General features: G+C 42.5%; 1 protein-coding gene across 1 annotated transcript in view; it reads left to right on the top strand.

Moving 5' to 3' along the window:
• The window catches only part of sptlc2a (serine palmitoyltransferase, long chain base subunit 2a), a 61,644-nt gene extending 43,744 nt beyond the window's left edge, over nucleotides 1-17,900 (top strand). Inside the window, exons 10-12 of the mRNA XM_036954482.1 lie at nucleotides 11,869-12,004; nucleotides 12,238-12,367; nucleotides 15,557-17,900. Of these exons, the coding sequence (XP_036810377.1) occupies nucleotides 11,869-12,004; nucleotides 12,238-12,367; nucleotides 15,557-15,637 (347 nt within the window). The 3' untranslated portion in view covers nucleotides 15,638-17,900. The remainder of the gene's footprint in view (nucleotides 1-11,868; nucleotides 12,005-12,237; nucleotides 12,368-15,556) is intronic.
• Nucleotides 17,901-20,202: the final 2,302 nt, after the last annotated feature.

Here is a 20,202-nt window from a genome sequence, read left to right as displayed (position 1 = left end):
CCTCTCAACCAACTCTCTCACACACACACTTTTGTACACGTGCAAGAACAAGGGCATTTACGCACACTTTCATACACACACATGCCACTTAATCACGGCAGGACAACGACAACAAACAGTTGCTCTTGCCCTGTCTGCCCCAGGTGAAGTGTATGTGTGTGTGTGTGTGTGTGTGTGTGTGTGTGTGTGTGTCCGGGTTTCCGCTAGGAAAATGTGGAGCCGGACAACATGACAGGAAGATTTTAAATTTAGCGTCCATTTGAGATATGTAGTGGACCCATATGTATTGGGTGCATAACCCATTAGGGTGTCCACGGTGCTCAGAATGATAAAAAATATCACATTTAGATTATGGTAATACACCTGAACAGAACAGGCAACTCATGTAATGAAGAAGCCAATAAAACGTCATTTTCAAACATTTACAGAGAGGCAATTTGCGGAAAAAATACATTCTAAACAGAGCACCTGGGAAAGCGCCATTCTAAACAGAGCACCTGGGAAAGCGCCATTCTAAACAGAGCACCTGGGAAAGCGCCATTCTAAACAGAGCACCTGTGAAACCGCCATTCTAAACAGAGCACCTGGGAAACCGCCATTCTAAACAGAGCACCTGGGAAACCGCCATTCTAAACAGAGCACCTGGGAAACCGCCATTCTAAACAGAGCACCTGGGAAACCGCCATTCTAAACAGAGCACCTGATAACGGTTCCCTATGTGACAGATGGAAATACATTTGGATATATTTCTATAATTACTCCTGTTTATACAAAAATAAATAATATCATTCAAAATAAGTCCCCAGAAAGCATGTCTTCGCCACAGAGGACTCTTCTTATTCAAGAAAATTCTGTGGATTGTTTCAAATCACAAGCCGTCAGTGAAAAGCATCTAAAATATGTCTGAAGATCATGTGTCTTGAGTATAATTTCAAATGTTGAGAAATGAAGAAGGGGAGGGGTGTTTCGCAAAGGTATGCAATGCTTTCGGAAAGTATTCAAACCCCTTGACTTTTTCCACATTTTGTTATGTTATAGCATTTTGTTATGTTATTCTAAAATATACACACAATACCCCATAATGCCAAATCAATAATAGGTTTTAGACATTTTTGCAAATTTTATAAAAAATAAAATCAGAAATATTACATTTGCTTAAGTTTTCAGACCCTTTACTCGGTACTTTGTTGAAGCACCATTGACATTACAGATCAGGTCTTATTAGGTATGATGCTACAAGCTTGGCACACTTGTAATTGAGGAGTTTCTCCCATTCTTCTCTGCAGATCCTCTCAAGCTCTGTCAGGTTGGATGGGGAGTATCCCTGCACAGGTATTTTCAGGTCTCTCCAGAGATATTTGATTGGGTTCAAGTGGGGGCTCTGGCTGGGCAACTCAAGGACATACAGAAACTTGTCCCGAAGCCACTCCTGCGTTGTCTTGGCTGTGTGCTTAGGGTCGTTGTCTTGTTGGAAATTGAACCTTTGCCCCAGTCTTGAGGTCCTGAGTGCTCTGGAGCAGGTTTTCATCAAGGATCTCTATGTACTTTGGTCCGTTTCCCTCGATCCTGACTAGTCTCACAGTCCCTGCTGCTGAATAATATCCCCACAGTAGGGATAGTGCCAGGTTTCCTCCAGACTTGACGCTTGGCATTCAGGCCAAAGAATTCAATCTTGGTTTCATCAGACTAGAGAAACTTATTTCTCATGGTCTGAGAGTCTTTAGGTGCCTTTTGGCAAACTCCAAGAGGGCTGTCATGAGTCTTTTTACTGAAGAGTGGCTTTGTCTGGCCACTCTACCATAAAGGCCTGATTGGCAGAGTGCTTCAGAGACAGTTGGCTTTCTGGAAGGTTCTCCCATCTCCACAGAGGAACTCTGGAGCTCTGTCAGAGTGACCATCCGGTTCTTGGTCACCACCCTGACCAAGGCCCTTCTCCCCCGATTACTCAGTTTGGCTGGGCGGCCAGCTCTAGGAAGAGTCTTGGTTGTTCCAAACTTTTTCCATTTAAGAATGGAGGCCACTGTGTTGTTGGAAATCTTCAATGCTGCAGAAATGTTTTGGTACCCTTCCTCAGATCTGTGCCTCGACACAATCCTGTCTCGGAACTCTACAGACAATTCCTTCAACCTCATGGCTTGGTTTTTGCTCTGACATGCACTGTCAACTGTGGGACCTTATATAGACAGGCGTGTGCCTTTCCAAATCATGTTCAATCAATTGAATTTACTACAGGTGGACTCCAATCAAGTTGTAGAAACATCTCAAGGATGATCAATGGAAACAGGATGCACCTGTGGTCAATTTCAAGTCTCATAGCAAAGGGTCTGAATACCTATGTAAATAAGGTATTTCTGTTTTTTTTAATTGTTTATACATTTGCAAAAATGTCTAAACATCCGTATTGATTTAAAAAATACTCAATCCATTTTAGAATAAGGCTGAAACGTAACAAAATGTGGAGAAAGTCAAGTGGTCTGAATACTTTCCGAATGCACTGTAGACGAGTCTCTCTCCAGAATGGCTCAGCTGTCTCCTGCCAATTCTTGCGCATTCATTGTTTCCTTGTGTGAATTGTTTGCCCTTTGATTATTATTTTTTTTAATCAAATCCCCATTACGAATGTCACCAGTAGTAAATGTACCGTTAACCCCTGTCATTTGGTTACATTTAATTTATTTGAATGCATGTATTAATTACAGTCATTTACTGTTCTCATTCTCAGAGTGGAAACGTAGTTTGCAGAGTAACCATCTATGAAGTTTTGTAAATTTGTTCATTGTCTTTTGTTTGGAGTGCTCCATGTGAACATTGAGCATGGGTCTGGTTTCTCTGTCCTGATAATGCTGAAGGAGTGAGCCTGAGCGCGCATAGAAGTAAGCACCTAGCCTGCTGCTCAGAAATGTTGAAAGGTGTTTTTTTTTTGTTTTTTTACATCCATTGTGAATGATAATATATTAAAACTATAGTTTCTCACAGTAAACTGTTGCACATATGAAAATCATAAATGGCACCCAAAACAGTAGAAATGGTGAGATAAATTGTAAGCTTACCCAAACTTTGAACTTACCCGCAGCCTATGAAGTCTTTTTAAAGTAATTGTCTCCACGTTTCCATGGTCAGATTTTGCCTATAGGCTACTTTGAACCAAGGTGAGGCATACCTCATGATATGAGGTAAAACATACAGGTTTCAAACAATTAAGTATATTTTCAAAATGCATACTGCCTGCAGCTCACGTTGTAAAGTGGTGGGTGACGCGCTGATAGCCTGTTGCCTGCACTTGAATGGGGAGGAACACTTCAATTACAAGTTGAGAAATAAACATGGTGGCTATTTTTTGTCGTTCACCAAAACAGTTCGTAACACGCGATTGCATTTAGAATCGTTGCTCATTGAATGAATGGTCTTCTTAACCAGGGAAAATGCAGAGTGCCAAATTCAAATAAATTACTATAAAAATCAAACTTTCATTAAATCACACATGTCCCATAAACATCACAAATGGTCCTTTTGTTCGGTTAATTCCGTCTATATATATACAAAATTTCCATTTATTTGGCGCGTTTGATCCAGAAAAATACCGGTTCCAACTTGTGCAATGTGACTACAAAATAAAAGTTACCTGTAAACTTTGCCAAAACATTTCAAACTACTTTTGTAATTCAACTTTAGTTTTTTTTTTTACGTAAATAATCGATCAAATTGAAGACGGGATGATCTGTGTTCAATACAGGATGAAAACAAACTGTAGCTAGCTTTCTGGTCACTCCTCTATCTAACAGTAGACTACAAGTGACCCTCGTTCTGAACAGGGCAAGTTTTAGAAACTTCAGAGTGTTTTCTATCCAAATCTAATAATATGCATATCTTATCTTCTGGGGATGAGTAGCAGGCAGTTGAATTTGGGCATTTCATCCGGACGTGAAAATACTGCCCCGTCACCAAGAAGTTAAAGCACATGTTTTACTCCAGCTGCAACCAGCTGAGGAGCAGCAGGTGAAATCCCACTCAAATAGTCTGTATGCTGTGCACGTGTAGTTGTTAGATAAATAAGATGCATGACGACTAACAAAAATACAAAAACCAGGCCAATTTCATTTAAATTATGCAAAAGTTCCTATCGACCGATAAACATGACGGTCAAATTTATTTCCATCGACTGGTATTTCCATCAATTAATTAATTAACTTTTGCAGTGGGATTTATTTTATTATATTTTATATTTTATTATATTTTGTGTGTGTGTGTGTGTGTGTATGCGCATGCACATTCAAGCGTACGTTCAGTGACTGTTTCTGTAACATAGCCTTGCTCAAGGTTGTCCACATCTCACCACATCTGATCTGATACACATATACTCCTGCCAGACAAAGACATTGTTCCTGCAGGCAATCCTACCATTACTGCAGCCTCAGGAGGTTGACTACTGATCCTAGATCTGATACACATGTACTCCTGCTAGACAAAGACATTGTTCCTGCAGGCAATCCTACCATTACTGCAGCCTCAGGAGGTTGACTACTGATCCTAGATCTGATACACATGTACTCCTGCTAGACAAAGACATTGTTCCTGCAGGCAATCCTACCATTACTGCAGCCTCAGGAGGTCGACTACTGATCCTAGATCCTTTCTCCTCCTTCTTTTCCACCCTTCATTCACTGTATATAGAGCGCTGCTCCAAATATGTCAAACAACTGTTGAAGGACACATTGGCATACCTGGCTCTTTTCCTCGCCTCTCACTTTGATTGACAGCAGATATGACCAAACTTGGCCTTCTTCCCTGCCTTTCCCTGTGTGTCAGAGCTAAGCTGTCCGTACCTGGCCCTCCTCCCCATCTCTCCCTTTGAGTGACAGCAGAGCTGTCCATACTTTGCTCTCCTCCCCGCCTTTCCCTTTGATTGACCACTGAACTGACCCATACCTTGAATCTGTCATTGACATCAGTGTATGTTGCGGAATTGTGATGTTGTGGCCACAGTGTTTAGCATAGTGGCGTGCTAATTGGCATTTTTAATGATCGCTGTGTGTGTGAACTGGGTCATGACTGGAAAAGCAATCAAATTGGGGGAGGGGTCAATGTGTGTGTGTGCATGCCTGCACGAGTGTGTGCATTTATATAATGGTCTGTGTGTGCGTGCGGGATGCACAATGTACTTTTTTTTTCTTCAGTTGGAGGTCGTATATAGGTGGCCGGATATCCTGTGGTTCCCCAGGGGGACCGACACCCTCTAAACTCCCATCAGGGTGGTCCTTCAATGGGCTAGAGGGGGGACGTTTGCCCCCTCCCCCTTGATGTCACCACAGATGCACTCTTAGAGCAGAATCTGAAATAGGGAGGTGTGCGTGTAACTTGACTTTTCACAGAAATGATCATGCTTTGATAAGTGTAGGATTTGCGTGACAATTAGTCTCACATGTATCTCAAGTTAGGATGTGGCAATGTTCGTTCACAGGGCATATGAATGGATGTCACAGATGACCACGTAGTCTCACCACCCGTGTGTCAGCCTCAACGTTCTCCTCTTCTCGTGCTCTGTGTTGTTTTTCAGACTGCATCTTGGCCTTTTAGAGGTGATGTTAAAACCATCCATGCTTGGTTCTCACTCAACCTTACAGTGTCCACAGATAAAACACTGAGAGGAAGTTCATGGGAAAACCATCAAAAGACCTTCACAACACGTCTCTCTCCTCTGTGCACCACAGATAATTAATCCTACACTATGTGGGAACGGGGCTTTTTTAAACACACACACACACCCACACACACATATGGTGTGATTTGGTTCTATTCATCCAGTGTAATTTATACAGCGTGCCTAGCCAGGCAGTAGTACAGTAGAGCTATAACCCCTGGAGTTACAGGCCTGTAAAGTGGCCTTTAAATGTGGTGTAAAAACACCCTCTCAGATCTATGGGCCAAACCCAGTCATTCTTCACGGATAGCCCAGGCCTTATCAGGACCACAGACCAGGGCAGTGTTCATTAGGACATGGTGTAGCAGAATAGTTTTAAACAGAAAAAAATCAACAACATGTGTTTCTTATTGTTCCAAAAGCTATGTATTTGTCGAACCTTCAGAATACCCTACAGTTGGACGCATCTGTGCCTTTCGGGTAGTTCATATTGTTGTAGGACCTGTTCACCAACGAAACCACTTTTATAATAGTGTTTTTGTATTGTCCGTGCTCCTGCCTTGATTGAAGCATTAGTTGTCTAACTTTTTAATGTGCCATTTCTGCTGGTCACGCAGGGCTCTCTTGCAAAAGAGGCAGTTGTCTCAATGGGACTCGCTGCCTAAATAAAGGTTAAATAGCCATGTGAAGCTACTGTGACCTACAAAACAAGTGGATATGATGTTACTGAAAGAGAGACATGCATCTGTGTTACTAGACCCTCATCAGTACAAGAAGCAGAGGTGGAGCCATCACTGCAAAGCACCAGCCAGCAAGCCTCACACCCAGATAGACTAATTATAATAATCTATTCAACTTCTACAGACAATACTATAAAGATGTATTGTATATCACTTGTGCAAAGCTGCTGTGATGGATCCAAGTTAGCTCCACAGGTGAATAAGATTTGAAGTGAAAAGGCAAGACGTGGTTGAGTTAATGTGTTATTATTCTTCGGAGTGGTTTACAAAGCCGTTGTCACAGGATGATTAGTAAACCGTAATCCTAAAAACATGTTGAAGGGATAAATATTATCTCTGGAGCCCAGGAGAAAGTCTTTGGAACAATCCCTGTTTCCACTCAGGGAAAACTCCCATTCCCTGATATTTACGGTTTTCCCGGTGAGTTTGGGAAGTTGGGAGGTCTCCGTCACGCCTGGGAGCATGTGGGTCTCATCTGGAGTGACGGCTACGGCAGACAAGAAATGGGATGGAGATGCAGGAAGTGCGACGGATAGAAGGGAAATGGTACTCTAGTGGTTCCCCCCGCCCCCACCCCCCATCTTCAGTTGGGTACATGTCAGGGAGGCATGTATTTCTGGACAAGGCCAACAATTCCGTGCCTTGATGAACATTGTGCCACTGCTCTACCAAAGACTGAACATGGCCAACAAGCGTGTCTCCTATTTACAGAATCTTTTGTTCAATTCATTTGTTTTGATTCAAAATCTGTCTTCCAGATTCCATCTGAATCCAGTTGGATGATTGAATGGATTAAGGCTGGATGGATCCGGGCTAGAAACAGGTTTTGCATGATATCTGGTTGACATTGAGATGGGCCATACCAACTCCAGCCCATCCGTCTCAGAGTGAGGGTGTTGACTTCCCCTGACTCCTGAGAAAGGCGGGGTTCAGAGTTTGTGATGTCAGACGTCCCATTGTCTCTTCAGGACATTGAACTTTACATTAGATTGGAGAAGTTTGGTCTCTGAACGGTCTTGAGTTTAGAAGTGATTAACTCACTCTCCTTGCCTCGTTCTGTCTCTACCTTGCATTTGTCTTTTACTTTGCATGGTTTAGATACAGAATCTAGAGTCTTCTAAAGCTGTTGATCTTTCCATGGCTGTGTGTAAGTTTTGTGTGTGTGTGTGTGTGAGTGAAACCCCGATTTTGCATGGACATTGCCATATAGAGCTTCCACCCCAGCTTCTTATTCTACTGCTACTCAGAGATGTGTGTGTGTGTGTTAAGTTTTATTAGTCGTATGTACTGGAGTACAGGATACACATGGTATACATCGTCCATCGAAATGATTACGTGTGTGTGTGTTCTGACCATCTCTGCTTGTCAGAAGCCCTTGAACTGAAGCTGGTGTAGAAACCTCCAAAGCGCTGTGGGTGTTTTGTACTTATCCCTCCTCCTCCCCCCATTCTCAGATGAGAAGGAAGTGAGGAGGAACTTTCATCTGAAAGGGAAACAGCCCCTACATCTGGAAGCTCTTTCGCCCCTCCATCCCCCTCAATCCCTCTCCTTTTCCCCCTCCACCCCTCCCCCTTCCTTCATCTCTTCACCCCCTCCCCCCATCTTTCACTCCAGATCCCTTTGCCCCGTGTCTGGAAGGAGTTAAGTGTGTATGTGTATGTGCCCGTGCCACTGCGTACGTGTGTGTGTGTTGTGAAACTAGCTGTTGAAAGGGTAACCCAGAAAGATTTTCTTTGGAGAGCCCTGCACCCCATCCCCCTGGAGAGAGAACACTCTGACTGAAGAGCTTGAAGTCAGCGACCACTCCACACACACACACACAGACACACTGCTCCCCCTGTAAGGCCTTATTGCTTTCAGATGGCCAGCCCTGCTCTGGGTCTTAATACATTTGTTCTCCTCACAGTTTATGTAGCTGATCACAGCTCTGGAGGGGAAAGGCTGGGATCATTAGGGAAATGGCTGGAGAACATGGCAACGAGTATGTGCTTGTGTGAGGGTGAACGTGAGTAAGAGAGAAATTGTGTTATTTTTCTCCCATTCTCTCTCCCTCTCCTCCTCCCTCTCGCCCCCCCTCTCTCTCCCACTCTCCTCCTTCTCCCTCCCCTCCTTTCTCTCGCTTTCTTTCTCTCTCTCCCCTCCGTCTATACTCTCTCCCTCAGCAGTGGCAGTAGTCTTGTGTATTGGTGGGCAGTGCCAAGTGTCCCGTATCAGTTGAACACAACACACAGCTCCATTTGGAAGATGAGAGGATAGTGACTCAGAACCAGACCAAGCAGCCTGCTGCCATTTGTTTTCATCAAGGTCATTATCGATTTGGGACAGCCCTAAGTGATTCTCTCTGTCCAGTGTGCAAGTCATCTCTGGCATGCATGGGCTGACTGACCATGATAATACTGTGCTGTCAGTCCTGCGCCGTCGGGTATATACTTTCCCACAGTGTGTGTGAGCAGCCGGAGGAGAGGGAGAGAGAGGGGGGATGGAGTCGAAAGGGTGGGAATATGTTTTCAGGGGGGTTGTGTGCAGAGTTATCTATCCAAAACTGAGATGTATGGTTAACCCACTTCTCCAAACAAACATCCAAAAAATGTACATGATCAAATGCAAATCTTAGAATAATCTATTAAAGACTACCAGAACCCACTGGATCCTCCAATTACATTGAATGAACTACAGGACAATATACAAACCCTCCAACCCAAAAAGGCCTGTGGTGTTGATGGTATCCTCAATGAAATTATAAAATATACAGACCACAAATTCCAATTGGCTATACTTAAACTCTTTAACATCATCCTTCACTCTGGCATCTTCCCAAATATTTGGAACCAAGGACTGATCACCCCAATCCACAAACGTGGAGACAAATTTGACCCCAATAACTACCTTGGGATATGCATCAACAGCAACCTTGGAAAAATCCTCTGCATTATCATTAACAGCAGACTCGTTCATTTCCTCATTGAAAACAATGTACTGAGCAAATGTCAAATTGGCTTTTTACCAAATTACTGTAACGTATTCACCCTGCACACCCTAATTGACAAACAAACAAAACAAGGGCAAAGTCTTCTCATGCTTTTGACTCAATTTGACATTAGGGTCTGCTATACAAATTGAATGAAAGTGGTGTTGGGGGGATACGACATTATAAAATACATGTATACAAACAACAAGTGTGTGGTTAAAATGGGCAAAATAACATTTCTTTCCACAGGGCCATGGGGTGAGACGAGGATGCAGCTTAACCCTCTTCAACATATATATCAAGGAATTGGCGAGGGCACTAAAACAGTCTGCAGCACCCAGCCTCACCCTACTAGAATCTGAAGTCAAATGTCTACTGTTTGCTGATGATCGGGTGCTTCTGTCACCAACCAAGGGCCTACAGCAGCACCTAGATCTTCTGCACATATGCTGTCAGACCTGGGCCCTTGACAGTAAATCTCAGTAAGACAAGAAATAATGGTATTCCAAAAACACTGTTGCCCTAGAGCACGCACACAAACTATATATACTTCGGCCTAAACATCAGTGCCACAGGTAACTTCCACAAAGCTGTGAACGAGCTGAGAGACAAGGCAAGAAGGGCCTTCTATGCCATTCAAAGGAACATAACATTTGACATACCAATTAGGATCTGGCTAAAAATACTTGAATCAGTTATAGAACCCATTGCCCTTTTATGGTTGTGAGGTCTGGGGTCCGCTCACCAACCAAGAATTCACAAAATGGGACAAACACCAAATTAAGAGACTGCTTGCAGAATTCTGCAAAAATATCCTCAGTGTACAACGTAGAACACAAAATAATGCATGCAGAGCAGAATTAGGCCGATACCCACTAATTATCAAAATCCAGAAAAGAGCTGTTAAATTCTACAACCACCTAAAAGGAAGCGACTCCCAAACCTTCCATAACAAAGCCATCACCTACAGAGAGATGAACCTGGAGAAGAGTCCCCTAAGCAAGCTGGTCCTGGGGCTCTGATCACAAACAGACCCCACAGAGACCCAGGACAGCAGCACAATTAGACCCCAAAAAATCATGAGAAAATACAAATGTTATTACTTGAGACATTGGAAAGAATTAACAAAAAAACAGCAAACTAGAATGCTATTTGGCCCTAAACAGAGAGGACACAGTGGCAGAATACCTGACCACTGTGACTGACCCAAACTTATAGAAAGCTTTGACTATGTACAGACTCAGTGAGCATAGCCTTGCTATTGATAAAGGCCACCGTAGGCAGACCTGGCTCTCAAGAGAAGACAGGCTATGTACACACTGCCCACAAAATGAGGTGGAAACTGAGCTGCACTTCCTAACCTCTTGCCAAATGTATGACCAAATTAGAGACACAGTTTTCCCTCAGATTACAGAGATCCACAAAGAATTAAAAAACAAACCCAATCAACCAGTGAGTCACTTGATTTGGCAATGTTAACATATGTTTCCGGGGGGGGGGGGGGGGGGGGGGGGGGGGGGGGGGGGCTATGCACCTTAATCAGCCAATCAAGTCAACTTTCATATATGTTATACACACGTCAAGTCCAATGATCCCCTGTCACGTTCCCACACTTGTTGCTTTCCCTCTTCTCCTCTCGCTCAAGTGATTGCTGCTCCCCCCCGTTTCATCAAAAACGTCAGCATTCCATAAACCAATCCTGACGTGTGTGTGTCACTCTCTAATGTGTAGCTCTCAATTGGGGATGATGTGTTTTGTTCAGCCTGGCACCCGAGGCAGGAATGTGCCACTGCAAAGTGACTTGAAGGCGTCACTTAGTGCATCTGGCCAACGGTGGCGGAGGGGCGACTAGCAGGGGGGAATCGTCAGGGAAGGGGAAATTCCTGGGCCCGAGTCCTTAGCATGCGCAGAATATTTGACAAGTGAGAACCGAGGCGTGCAGAAATGCAAGCTGGCCCTCCGAAACTGTTCCGTCCGCCTCATAGCCAATAAAGGAACAGGCGGAATTCTGCTCTCCCTCAATATTACTGCGAGGAGCTTGGTGAGAAAGTGTGTTGACCTCCTTTCAAAGGCTGATGTGTATGTACAAGTTGTAATCAATTGGCTCGTAATACTTTCAGCCCTTGAAGCACACACAGACCCTTTCACATACACACACATAGGCTTGCGTAGACAGAAAGACAGACAACCTGCATCCCCAATGCTGTGTAGGAATAGATAGAGATCTGCAGTATGTGCCTGGGGCATGAGGGTCTGTCTTGAGCTCTACCAGTCTGATAAAGGCTACAGCCAGATGGTAACAGAGAGACAGACGTGGTTAACATCAGCTGTCTGTCTGGACAGAGGACAAACCACTGTAGGGTGTTACTGTGTCATCTTAGAAAGAGTTTTAACCAACATTGAGTAGGTTCAGGCTTTAGCTACTCATTTTTAAATCCTTCAAAATTCACGTGTGTGTGTGTGTGTGTGTGTGTGTGTGTGTGTGTGTGTGTGTGTGTGTGTGTGTGTGTGTGTGTGTCCAGGTCGTGATCGCGTGCAGCAGTTGGCAGAGAACACTTTGTATTTCCGTAGGAGACTGACAGAGATGGGCTTTATCATCTACGGAAACAACGACTCGCCCGTAGTTCCCATGATGCTCTACATGCCGGCCAAGATAGGGTGAGTTAGCCCTGGCATCCACAGTTTAATCTATGAATATGAGAGGTTGCCTTTCCCCAGCCCCATTCCTCAACTTTATAGTAAACCAAGTGGCTTGAATGCAGTTTTGTTTTTCAAATTAGGCTCAAAACTTTAAATACATATTTGGCTGTGCACCTACTCACAAACTACTCCTCTAAAGTTGTTGTTCGATGCCCTCTCTTGCTTTCTCTCTCGCTCTCTCTTTCTCTCAGGGCGTTTGGTAGAGAGATGCTGAAGAGGAACATCGGGGTGGTGGTGGTGGGCTTTCCAGCCACACCCATCATTGAGTCCAGAGCACGATTCTGTATCTCTGCCGCTCACACCAAAGACATGCTCGACACGGTAACTATCCCCCCATGCTTGGCACAAAATGGCTGCCTTTTTCACATCAAAGACATAAAGAGCGTACACTTATGGTCCTGTGTCCTTCCGTTCTTTCTTCCATTCTATTGCTTCCACTTCCTAGTGCAGCGTTTCCCAAACTTGGGTACAGGACCCCATGTGGGGTCACCAAATTGAAAAATGGTGTGGATAGAGAAAATAAAACTTACCTTGGTAGGTTACCCCCCCCATCCCCCTTAGTGGTGGGTGTATGTAAGTGTGACCTCCCCTCCCCTCATTGCTGGCATTAGATCTAACAGCCTCTCTTAATCTCTCTCTCCCCCAGGACTCCCCATTTAACTCTGCTGAAAAGCACACTCCCTCTGCCTCCACCTCTTTTTTTTATCCTCTTTTAACTACTTCTCTCTTTCACAAAGGCCTGTACCCCCTCTCTCCTCCCTCTCCTCCCCCTAGAACTCAAACCGCCCTTTGATGTGACGCTATCTGTTTTCACATTGAGTCTAGGGCTGGGCGGTATACCATATTTTATGATATACCGGTATTGATGCAGGGACCGGTTTAGGTTTTTACTTAACCTTCTGTACCCATATTTGAATGTTTGGTTTGTTAAATGCGATACGCCATGTGTAATGTCCATTTTTTATAGTTTACTTCGCTACTTGAGTCATCTCTCTCCGCTCTTTCTCTCCGTGCCACTTTCCACACAAAACTAGCCATGCCCTCTGTAACTCAAGGAGCACAATTGATGTTCCTCAACCATGAGACACTTGCGTTCAGTCTGCTTGGTCAATGCAGCACATGCAATAATGTTGACAACAACAATGCTGTTTTCACTTTGCTTCTTAATATAAATCCACTAGCGTTCTTTAATGACACTATTCATTTGTGTTTCTCACATCAGCAAACAGCTAGTGTGTCTTTTCTTAGCAAGTTGCCCTAAATCTTGTGAGATGCTAATTGTTAGCTGCTAATGCTAATAGCTAGCTAATAAATGTACTGCTTAAGAGCAAACGTAGCTAGCTAATACAGCCTGATACAGTGATGGTGTAGACTTAAATCAGCATGTTGTTTGTGCAACAGTATCTTCTAAATCAAAGAGGAATATGCAAAGCAAGAATTTTACCACTTATGACATTTAATCCTAGTAAAAAATCCCTGTCTTAGGTCAGTTAGGATCACCACTTTATTTTAAGAATGTGAAATGTCAGAATAGTAGTAGAAATAATTATTTATTTCAGCTTTTATTTATTTCATCACATTCCCAGTCGGTCAGAAGTTTACATACACTCAATTAGTATTCAGTAGCATTGCCTTTAAATTGTTTAACTTGGGTCAAACATTTCAGGTAGCCTTCCACAAGCTTCCCACAATAAGTTGGGTACATTTTGGCCCATTCCTCCTGACAGAGCTGGTGTAACTGAGTCAGGTTTGTAGGCCTCCTTGCTCGCACACGCTTTTTCAGTTCTGCCCACAAATTTTCTATAGGATTGAGGTCAGAGCTTTGTGATGGCCACTCCAGTACCTTGACTTTGTTGTCCTTAAGCCATTTTGCCACAACTTTGGAAGTATGCTTGGGGTCATTGTCCATATGGAAGACCCATTTGTGACTGATGTCTTGAGATGTTGCTTCAATATGTCCACATAATTTTCCTTTCTCATGATGCCATCTTTTTTGTGAAGTACACCAGTCCCTCCTGCAGCAAAACTGCAACATGATGTTGCCACCCCCTTGCTTCACAGTTGGGATGCTGTTCTTTGGTTTGCAAGCCTCCCCCTTTTTCCTCCAAACATTACGATGGTTATTATGGCCAAACAGTTCTATTTTAATTTCTCCAAAAAGTACCATATTTGTCCCCATGTGCAATTGCAAACTGTAGTCTGGCTTTTTTATGGCAGTTTTGGAGCAGTGGCTTCTGCCTTGCTGTTCGGCCTTTCGGGTTATGTCGATAACCCTCGTTTTACTGTGGATATAGATGCTTTTGTACCTGTTTCCTCCAGCATCTTCACAAGGTCCTTTGCTGTTGTTCTGGGATTGATTTGCACTTTTCGCACCAAAGTACGTTCATCTGTAGGAGACAGAATGCGTCTCCTTCCTGAGCAGTATGACGGCTGCGTGATCCCATGGTGTTTATACTTGCGTACTATTGTTTGTACAGATGAAGGTGGAACCTTCTGGCATTTGGAAATTGCTCCCAATGATGGACCAGACTTGTGGAGGTCTTTTTTCTGAGGTCTTGCCTGATTTCTTTTTATTTTCCCATGATGTCAAGCAAAAGAGGCACTGAGTTTGAAGTTAGGCCTTGAAATACATCCACAGGTACACCTCCAATTGACTCAAATGATGTCAATTAGCCTATCAGAAGCTTCTAAAGCCATTACATCATTTTCTGGAAGCTGTTTCTCAGTCTCAGTCAACTAAGTGTATGTAAACTTCTGACCCACTGGAATTGTGATACAGTGAATAAGTTAAATAATCTGACAGTAAGCAATTGTTGGAAAAATGACTTGTCATGCACAAAGTAGATGTCCTAACCGACTTGCCAAAACTATAGTTTGTCAACAAGATATTTGTGGAGTTGTTGAAAAACAAGTTAATGACTCCAACCTAAGTGTATGTAAACCTCTGACTTCAACTGTATCTGCTGTCTGCTATCTATTCTTTGGTGTCACATTGATTTCTGTATCACCTCTCTTCCCTCTCTTCTTCTCTTACATCACTGTGCCTCTTTAGTGCCTGCCCTATAGTGAGATTCTGCCATTATGGGTCTTGATGTGATAGTCATGTTGTAGATGAGTGAGTTATGTGAGATCCTCATGCTAGCTCTGCTCTCTCAAGTCCCAGTCTTCCCCCATCATAGATCCTACTGTACCATGTGTTAGTGATCTGGGAGGGCTTGCATCACTCTCAACTGACTAACATCCAATGGTAGCTTCAGACAGCTGTAGTCAGCCTGTGTTAGACGTAGACGTGAGTTTTGGCGTAAGTGTGTCTTCCATCGGTATACATGTAAAGCAAGACGGTGTGTGTTTGTTTTGTCAGGCTCTGAGTGTAATCAGTAATATGTGTCTCTGCAGGCATGACGTGTGTGTTGTGTGTTCGGGTTAGAGTGATCATTGACGTGCGTGTATGTGTGTCTTCATATCTGTGTGATAATGTAACATTTATGGTGTGTGTGTCTCTATGGTTAGGCCCTGAGTGTGATCAGTGAGGTAGGAGACCTGCTGCAGGTCAAGTACTCCAGACACAAGAGACTGCCCTCTCTGGACTGAGTCGTCGACCATAGCATCTACGACCAGATACAAGACTGAACTGGACCACAGTGGTCTAGACCGGATCGGACCAGATTGGACTGGCAGTCTTCCACACCCAGAACCAAAATGTGCTCGCCTTGATGTCACAGAACCACTTTATTCATCTAACACAAGGTTTTAACTTTCACACGCCTGCCTTATTTTACCAGCAAACTCACTGCATCATGGCGAAGAAGAAGAAAAAAACTCGGAAAACATTTATTTTTTCAAACGATTATTTCTTACCTCTGTTTTGTCTTAAATAATGAAATGTTGGGTCTGCATCTTAATTTGTGGCATTTTGTTTCTGGAGGATTAGTAGACTGAGGACTGCTTATGTGTGCTTGTAGCTGCTTTATGTCATGCCTATGTCATGTCATCTCTGACTGTGTGTGTTTGGGAGAAACGGTGTGATTTGTAAAGACCAACCTAAATGTAGCTTACGAAGCTTTCGGAAGTATTTAAACATTTTGGAGGAGAGATGGGGAGTTGAAGAAAAACAACAAGAATAATCAACACAAACAAACAAACTGATTTCTAAAGGTCATAAAACACACTGAGTTTCTGTTAGAAGTTTCCCTTAGGTACAGATCTAGGACCAGCTTACCCTCCACAAAACCTATCCTTACCCATTGGGGTTGAAATGTGTAACTGACCTTAGCACAGTGTCAAGGGGCAATGTTATCCTACTCTACTCAGTGATGGTATTGCTATGAAGTACAGTTTAGGAGTGCTTTGAGATGCATGTTTGGTGTAACCGACTCCTGGAGCTAAACTTTGCTGTTCTAACTTGCAGCCAGGAACCGTGTCTTACTTGAATCTCTAACTACGTTCTCTTTCCAAAGTATTTATGATTTTTATTTACAGATGACTATATCTCATAACAGGTCAGAGTGAGAGACGTTGTACCAAGGCCTTTACTTCCAGATGAGCTATGAGCACATCACTCCTCCTCGCTCGTATCCACTAGCCCTTGGTTCCAGGCTGTTTCAGCTGTAGATCCTAACCACAGATCTAGGATCAGATTATTCTATCCCGATCCTAACGTTATCATTAGGTGGATGAACAACTATATGACCCAGTAGCGGTGGTTTGGGGGAAAACTCCACCCACTCCAGTAGAAAAAGTCTGGTATCCAGGGAAATGGATCTATCAGATGGGGGGGGGAGCAGACTTAGTCAAGACAGACTTAGTCTTAACCAAACGTGTGTGTGACAGAGAGAGTTGTTTAATGTACAGATTTATTTATTCATTGTTTCCATGGTTTTTTTTTTTTTCAATTTGGAAAAAATGTAACATTTTATCACTGGCAGCTCTGAAGCCATGTCCTGCATGCACATACCTTTACACCTCTCTGACTGATCACATGCCCTCAGTGCAATCACTACTGATGTGTATTTTATCGTTTGGCACACCTTAGCGCTGCATGCACAGTATGACATAGTCACTGACGCTGCTAGTACACCATGAAACAAGGTGCTCAACTGTACACACTACCTACATACAACACTCCTTCCTGTGGCTTTGTTTTAGTTTTTAAATACAACCTGAACTCATTCCAAAATTACTGATTTTATTGTATGAAATTGATATATCTTTGAAGACAAGGACATGTTCTGTTTGTGTTAAAAAAATAAAAATAAAAATCTTTCTTTGAGAGTTTATTAATATAAGTGACCTGCAAAGAGCTGGAGGAGAGACATTTAAGATCATTGAAAATATTGAATATAGAGAACTAAATAGATTTTCATTCATTTTTCTTACTGTACAAAGAACTCTCACAATGACAAATGATTTGACTCATTCAGCTAGCTATTTTTTTGTTTCCTCAAAGGCAAAAAGTTAGAAGTAAATCTGCACTGGATGTGTGTAAAAATGTCTTTTGTATATTTCTATTTTTCTTGTTTGCACAAAGAGAAATACAACATGATACTGATGTGGTGTCAAAGTCTTAACGTCAAACTTCTTAAGATTTAAACACTGTCCTTATGCCTCATCTGTGGATGACCTGTCTCTTGGGTGAGATACAGGGTGTGAGTGGCCATTCAACTGCTTTAAAAAAAAAATACATGTATGTGTTCTAACATAACTTGGATGTGCTACAAATAGTGCATAATAATAGCTGTACTTTTTTTGGATCAAAGAAAAATGCAGTGTTTGCTACATATCAGTGGATGACCTATTTGTACCTGTTTCACTCATGTTACGGACATCAAAATGTCATTAAAATAATGTAACAACGTTTTTGTGTTTTATTACAAATCAAATGTTATTGACTTATTACACATCAGGGCCTGTGTTACGAAAGCGTCTCAGACTAGAAGTGCTGATCTCGGACCAGACCCCACCTCTTATTCATTATGATTTAAAATGCAAAAATGATCCTAGATCAGCACTCTTGAGTCGGTTTGTGAATGAGGCCAGATGACTAATTTTCTTCACGCGTTCCATTCAATTTTGCTTTAGCTACAGTGCCTTCAGAAAGTATTCATAACCCTTGACTTATATCTAATTTTCTTGTGTTACAGCCTGAATTCAAATTGGATTAAATATATTTGTTTCTCTCACCCAGCTACAACCAATACACCATTATGACAAAGTGGAAACATGTTTTTGAAATTTGTACAAATTTATTGAAAATGAAAAACATAAGTATTCACACCCCTGAGCCAATACTTTTTAAAAGCGCCTTTGGCAGTGATTACAGCTGTGAGTCTTTCTGGGTTAGTCTCTAAGAGCTGAGGCTCCCGAGTGGCGCAGTGCTCTAAGGCACTGGATCTCAGTGCTAGAGGTGTCATTACAGACCCTGGTTCGATTTCAGGCTGTATCACAACTGGCCGTGATTGGGAGTCCTATTGGGCGGCACACAATTGTCCCAGCGTCGTCCGGGTGAGGGTTTGGGCGAGGTAGGCCGTCATTGTACATAAGAATTTGTTCTTAATTGACTTGCCTAGTTAAATAAAATAAATTAAGAGATTCCCACACCTGGATTGTGCAACGTTTTTCCATTATTCTCAAAATTCTTCATTGTCAATTGGTTGTTGATCATTGCTAGACAACCATTTTCAGGTCTTGACATAGATTTTCAAGTAGATTTCAAAACTGTGGCTCGGCCTCTCCGGAACATTCACTGTCTTCTTGGTAAGCAACTCCCGTGTAGATTCGGCCTTGTGTTTTAGGTTATTGTCCTTTTGAAAGGTGAATTAATCTCCCAGTGTCTGGTGGAAAGCAGACTGAACCAGGTTTTCCTCTAGGATATTGCCTGTGCTTGGATCCATTACATTTATTTTTATCCTGAAAAACTCCCCAGTCCTTAACAATTATAAGCATACCCATAACACCACTATGCTTGAAAATATGGAGAGTGGTGCTCAGTAATGTATTGGATTGGCCCAAAATTCAACACTTTGTATTCAGGACATAAAGTTAATTTATTTGCTACTTTCTTAGCAGTATTACTTTAGTGCCTTGTTGCAAACAGAATGCATGTTTTGGAATATTTTTTTATTCTGTACAGGTTTCTTTTCGCTCTGTCAATTAGGTTAGTATTGTGGAATAACTACAATGTTGTTGATCCATCCTCAGTTTTCTCCTGTAACTGTTTTAAAGTCACCTTTGGCCACATGGTGAAGACCCTGAGTGGTTTCCTTCCTCTCCGGCAAGGAAGGACACCTGTTTCTTTGTAGTAACTGGGTTTATTGATGTACCATCGAAAGTGTAATTAATAACTTCATGCTCAAAGGGATATTAAATGTCTGCTTTTTTATTTTTATCCATTTACCAATAGGTCCCCTTCTTTGTGAGGCATTGGAAAGCGTCCCTGGAAAATCCCTGCTCGACTGAGGGACCTTCCAGATAATTGTATGTGTGGGGTACAGAGATGAGGTAGTCATGTTAAACACTATTATGGCACACAGAGTGAGTCCATGCGACTTATTATGTGACTTAAGTAAATTTTTACTCCTGAACTTATTTAGGCTTGCCATAACAAAGAGTTTGAATACTTAAGACATTTCAGCTTTATATTTTTTTATTACATTTGTAAAATAAATAAATAAAACATAATTCCACTTTGACATTATTGGGTATTGTGTGTAGGTCAGGTTTGTGAATACTTTCTGAACGCACTGGAATTGAACAGAGTGGTGCAGAAAAGAAACAAGCTAAAATCAAACCTGTAATAGGTGTTGAGAGCTGTTAACAGGATCACTTTGAATACTGTCTCTCTGTTTCCAGCACATCTTATACCTTGAGCTGAACAACAGCTCCTTCATCACTTGCTCTCTTAAAACACATCACCTTTTCCTTTTTCTTAGCAAGACCGAGATAACACGCAGAATCTCTCTCACTAACTCACTCTCATGCTCGCTCTCAATCACACACAGTATAATCCTGAAGAAGTAGGAGATTTCCAGATAACGTTATCCTTCTCGTGTGTCATAATTCAGAGCTGGTTCATCGGTTATCAAAGGGAGAGTTCGGTCTGAGGGCTAACATAAAATCAGATGTGGTTTTAATTCAACATGTTTATCGCAGAATAAACT

The sequence above is a fragment of the Oncorhynchus mykiss genome, chromosome 19 (assembly GCF_013265735.2).
Source record: "Oncorhynchus mykiss isolate Arlee chromosome 19, USDA_OmykA_1.1, whole genome shotgun sequence".
NCBI classification, from domain to species: domain Eukaryota; kingdom Metazoa; phylum Chordata; class Actinopteri; order Salmoniformes; family Salmonidae; genus Oncorhynchus; species Oncorhynchus mykiss.
Note: the sequence above shows the minus strand (reverse complement) of the source record. Positions and strands in the feature narration are given on the sequence as shown.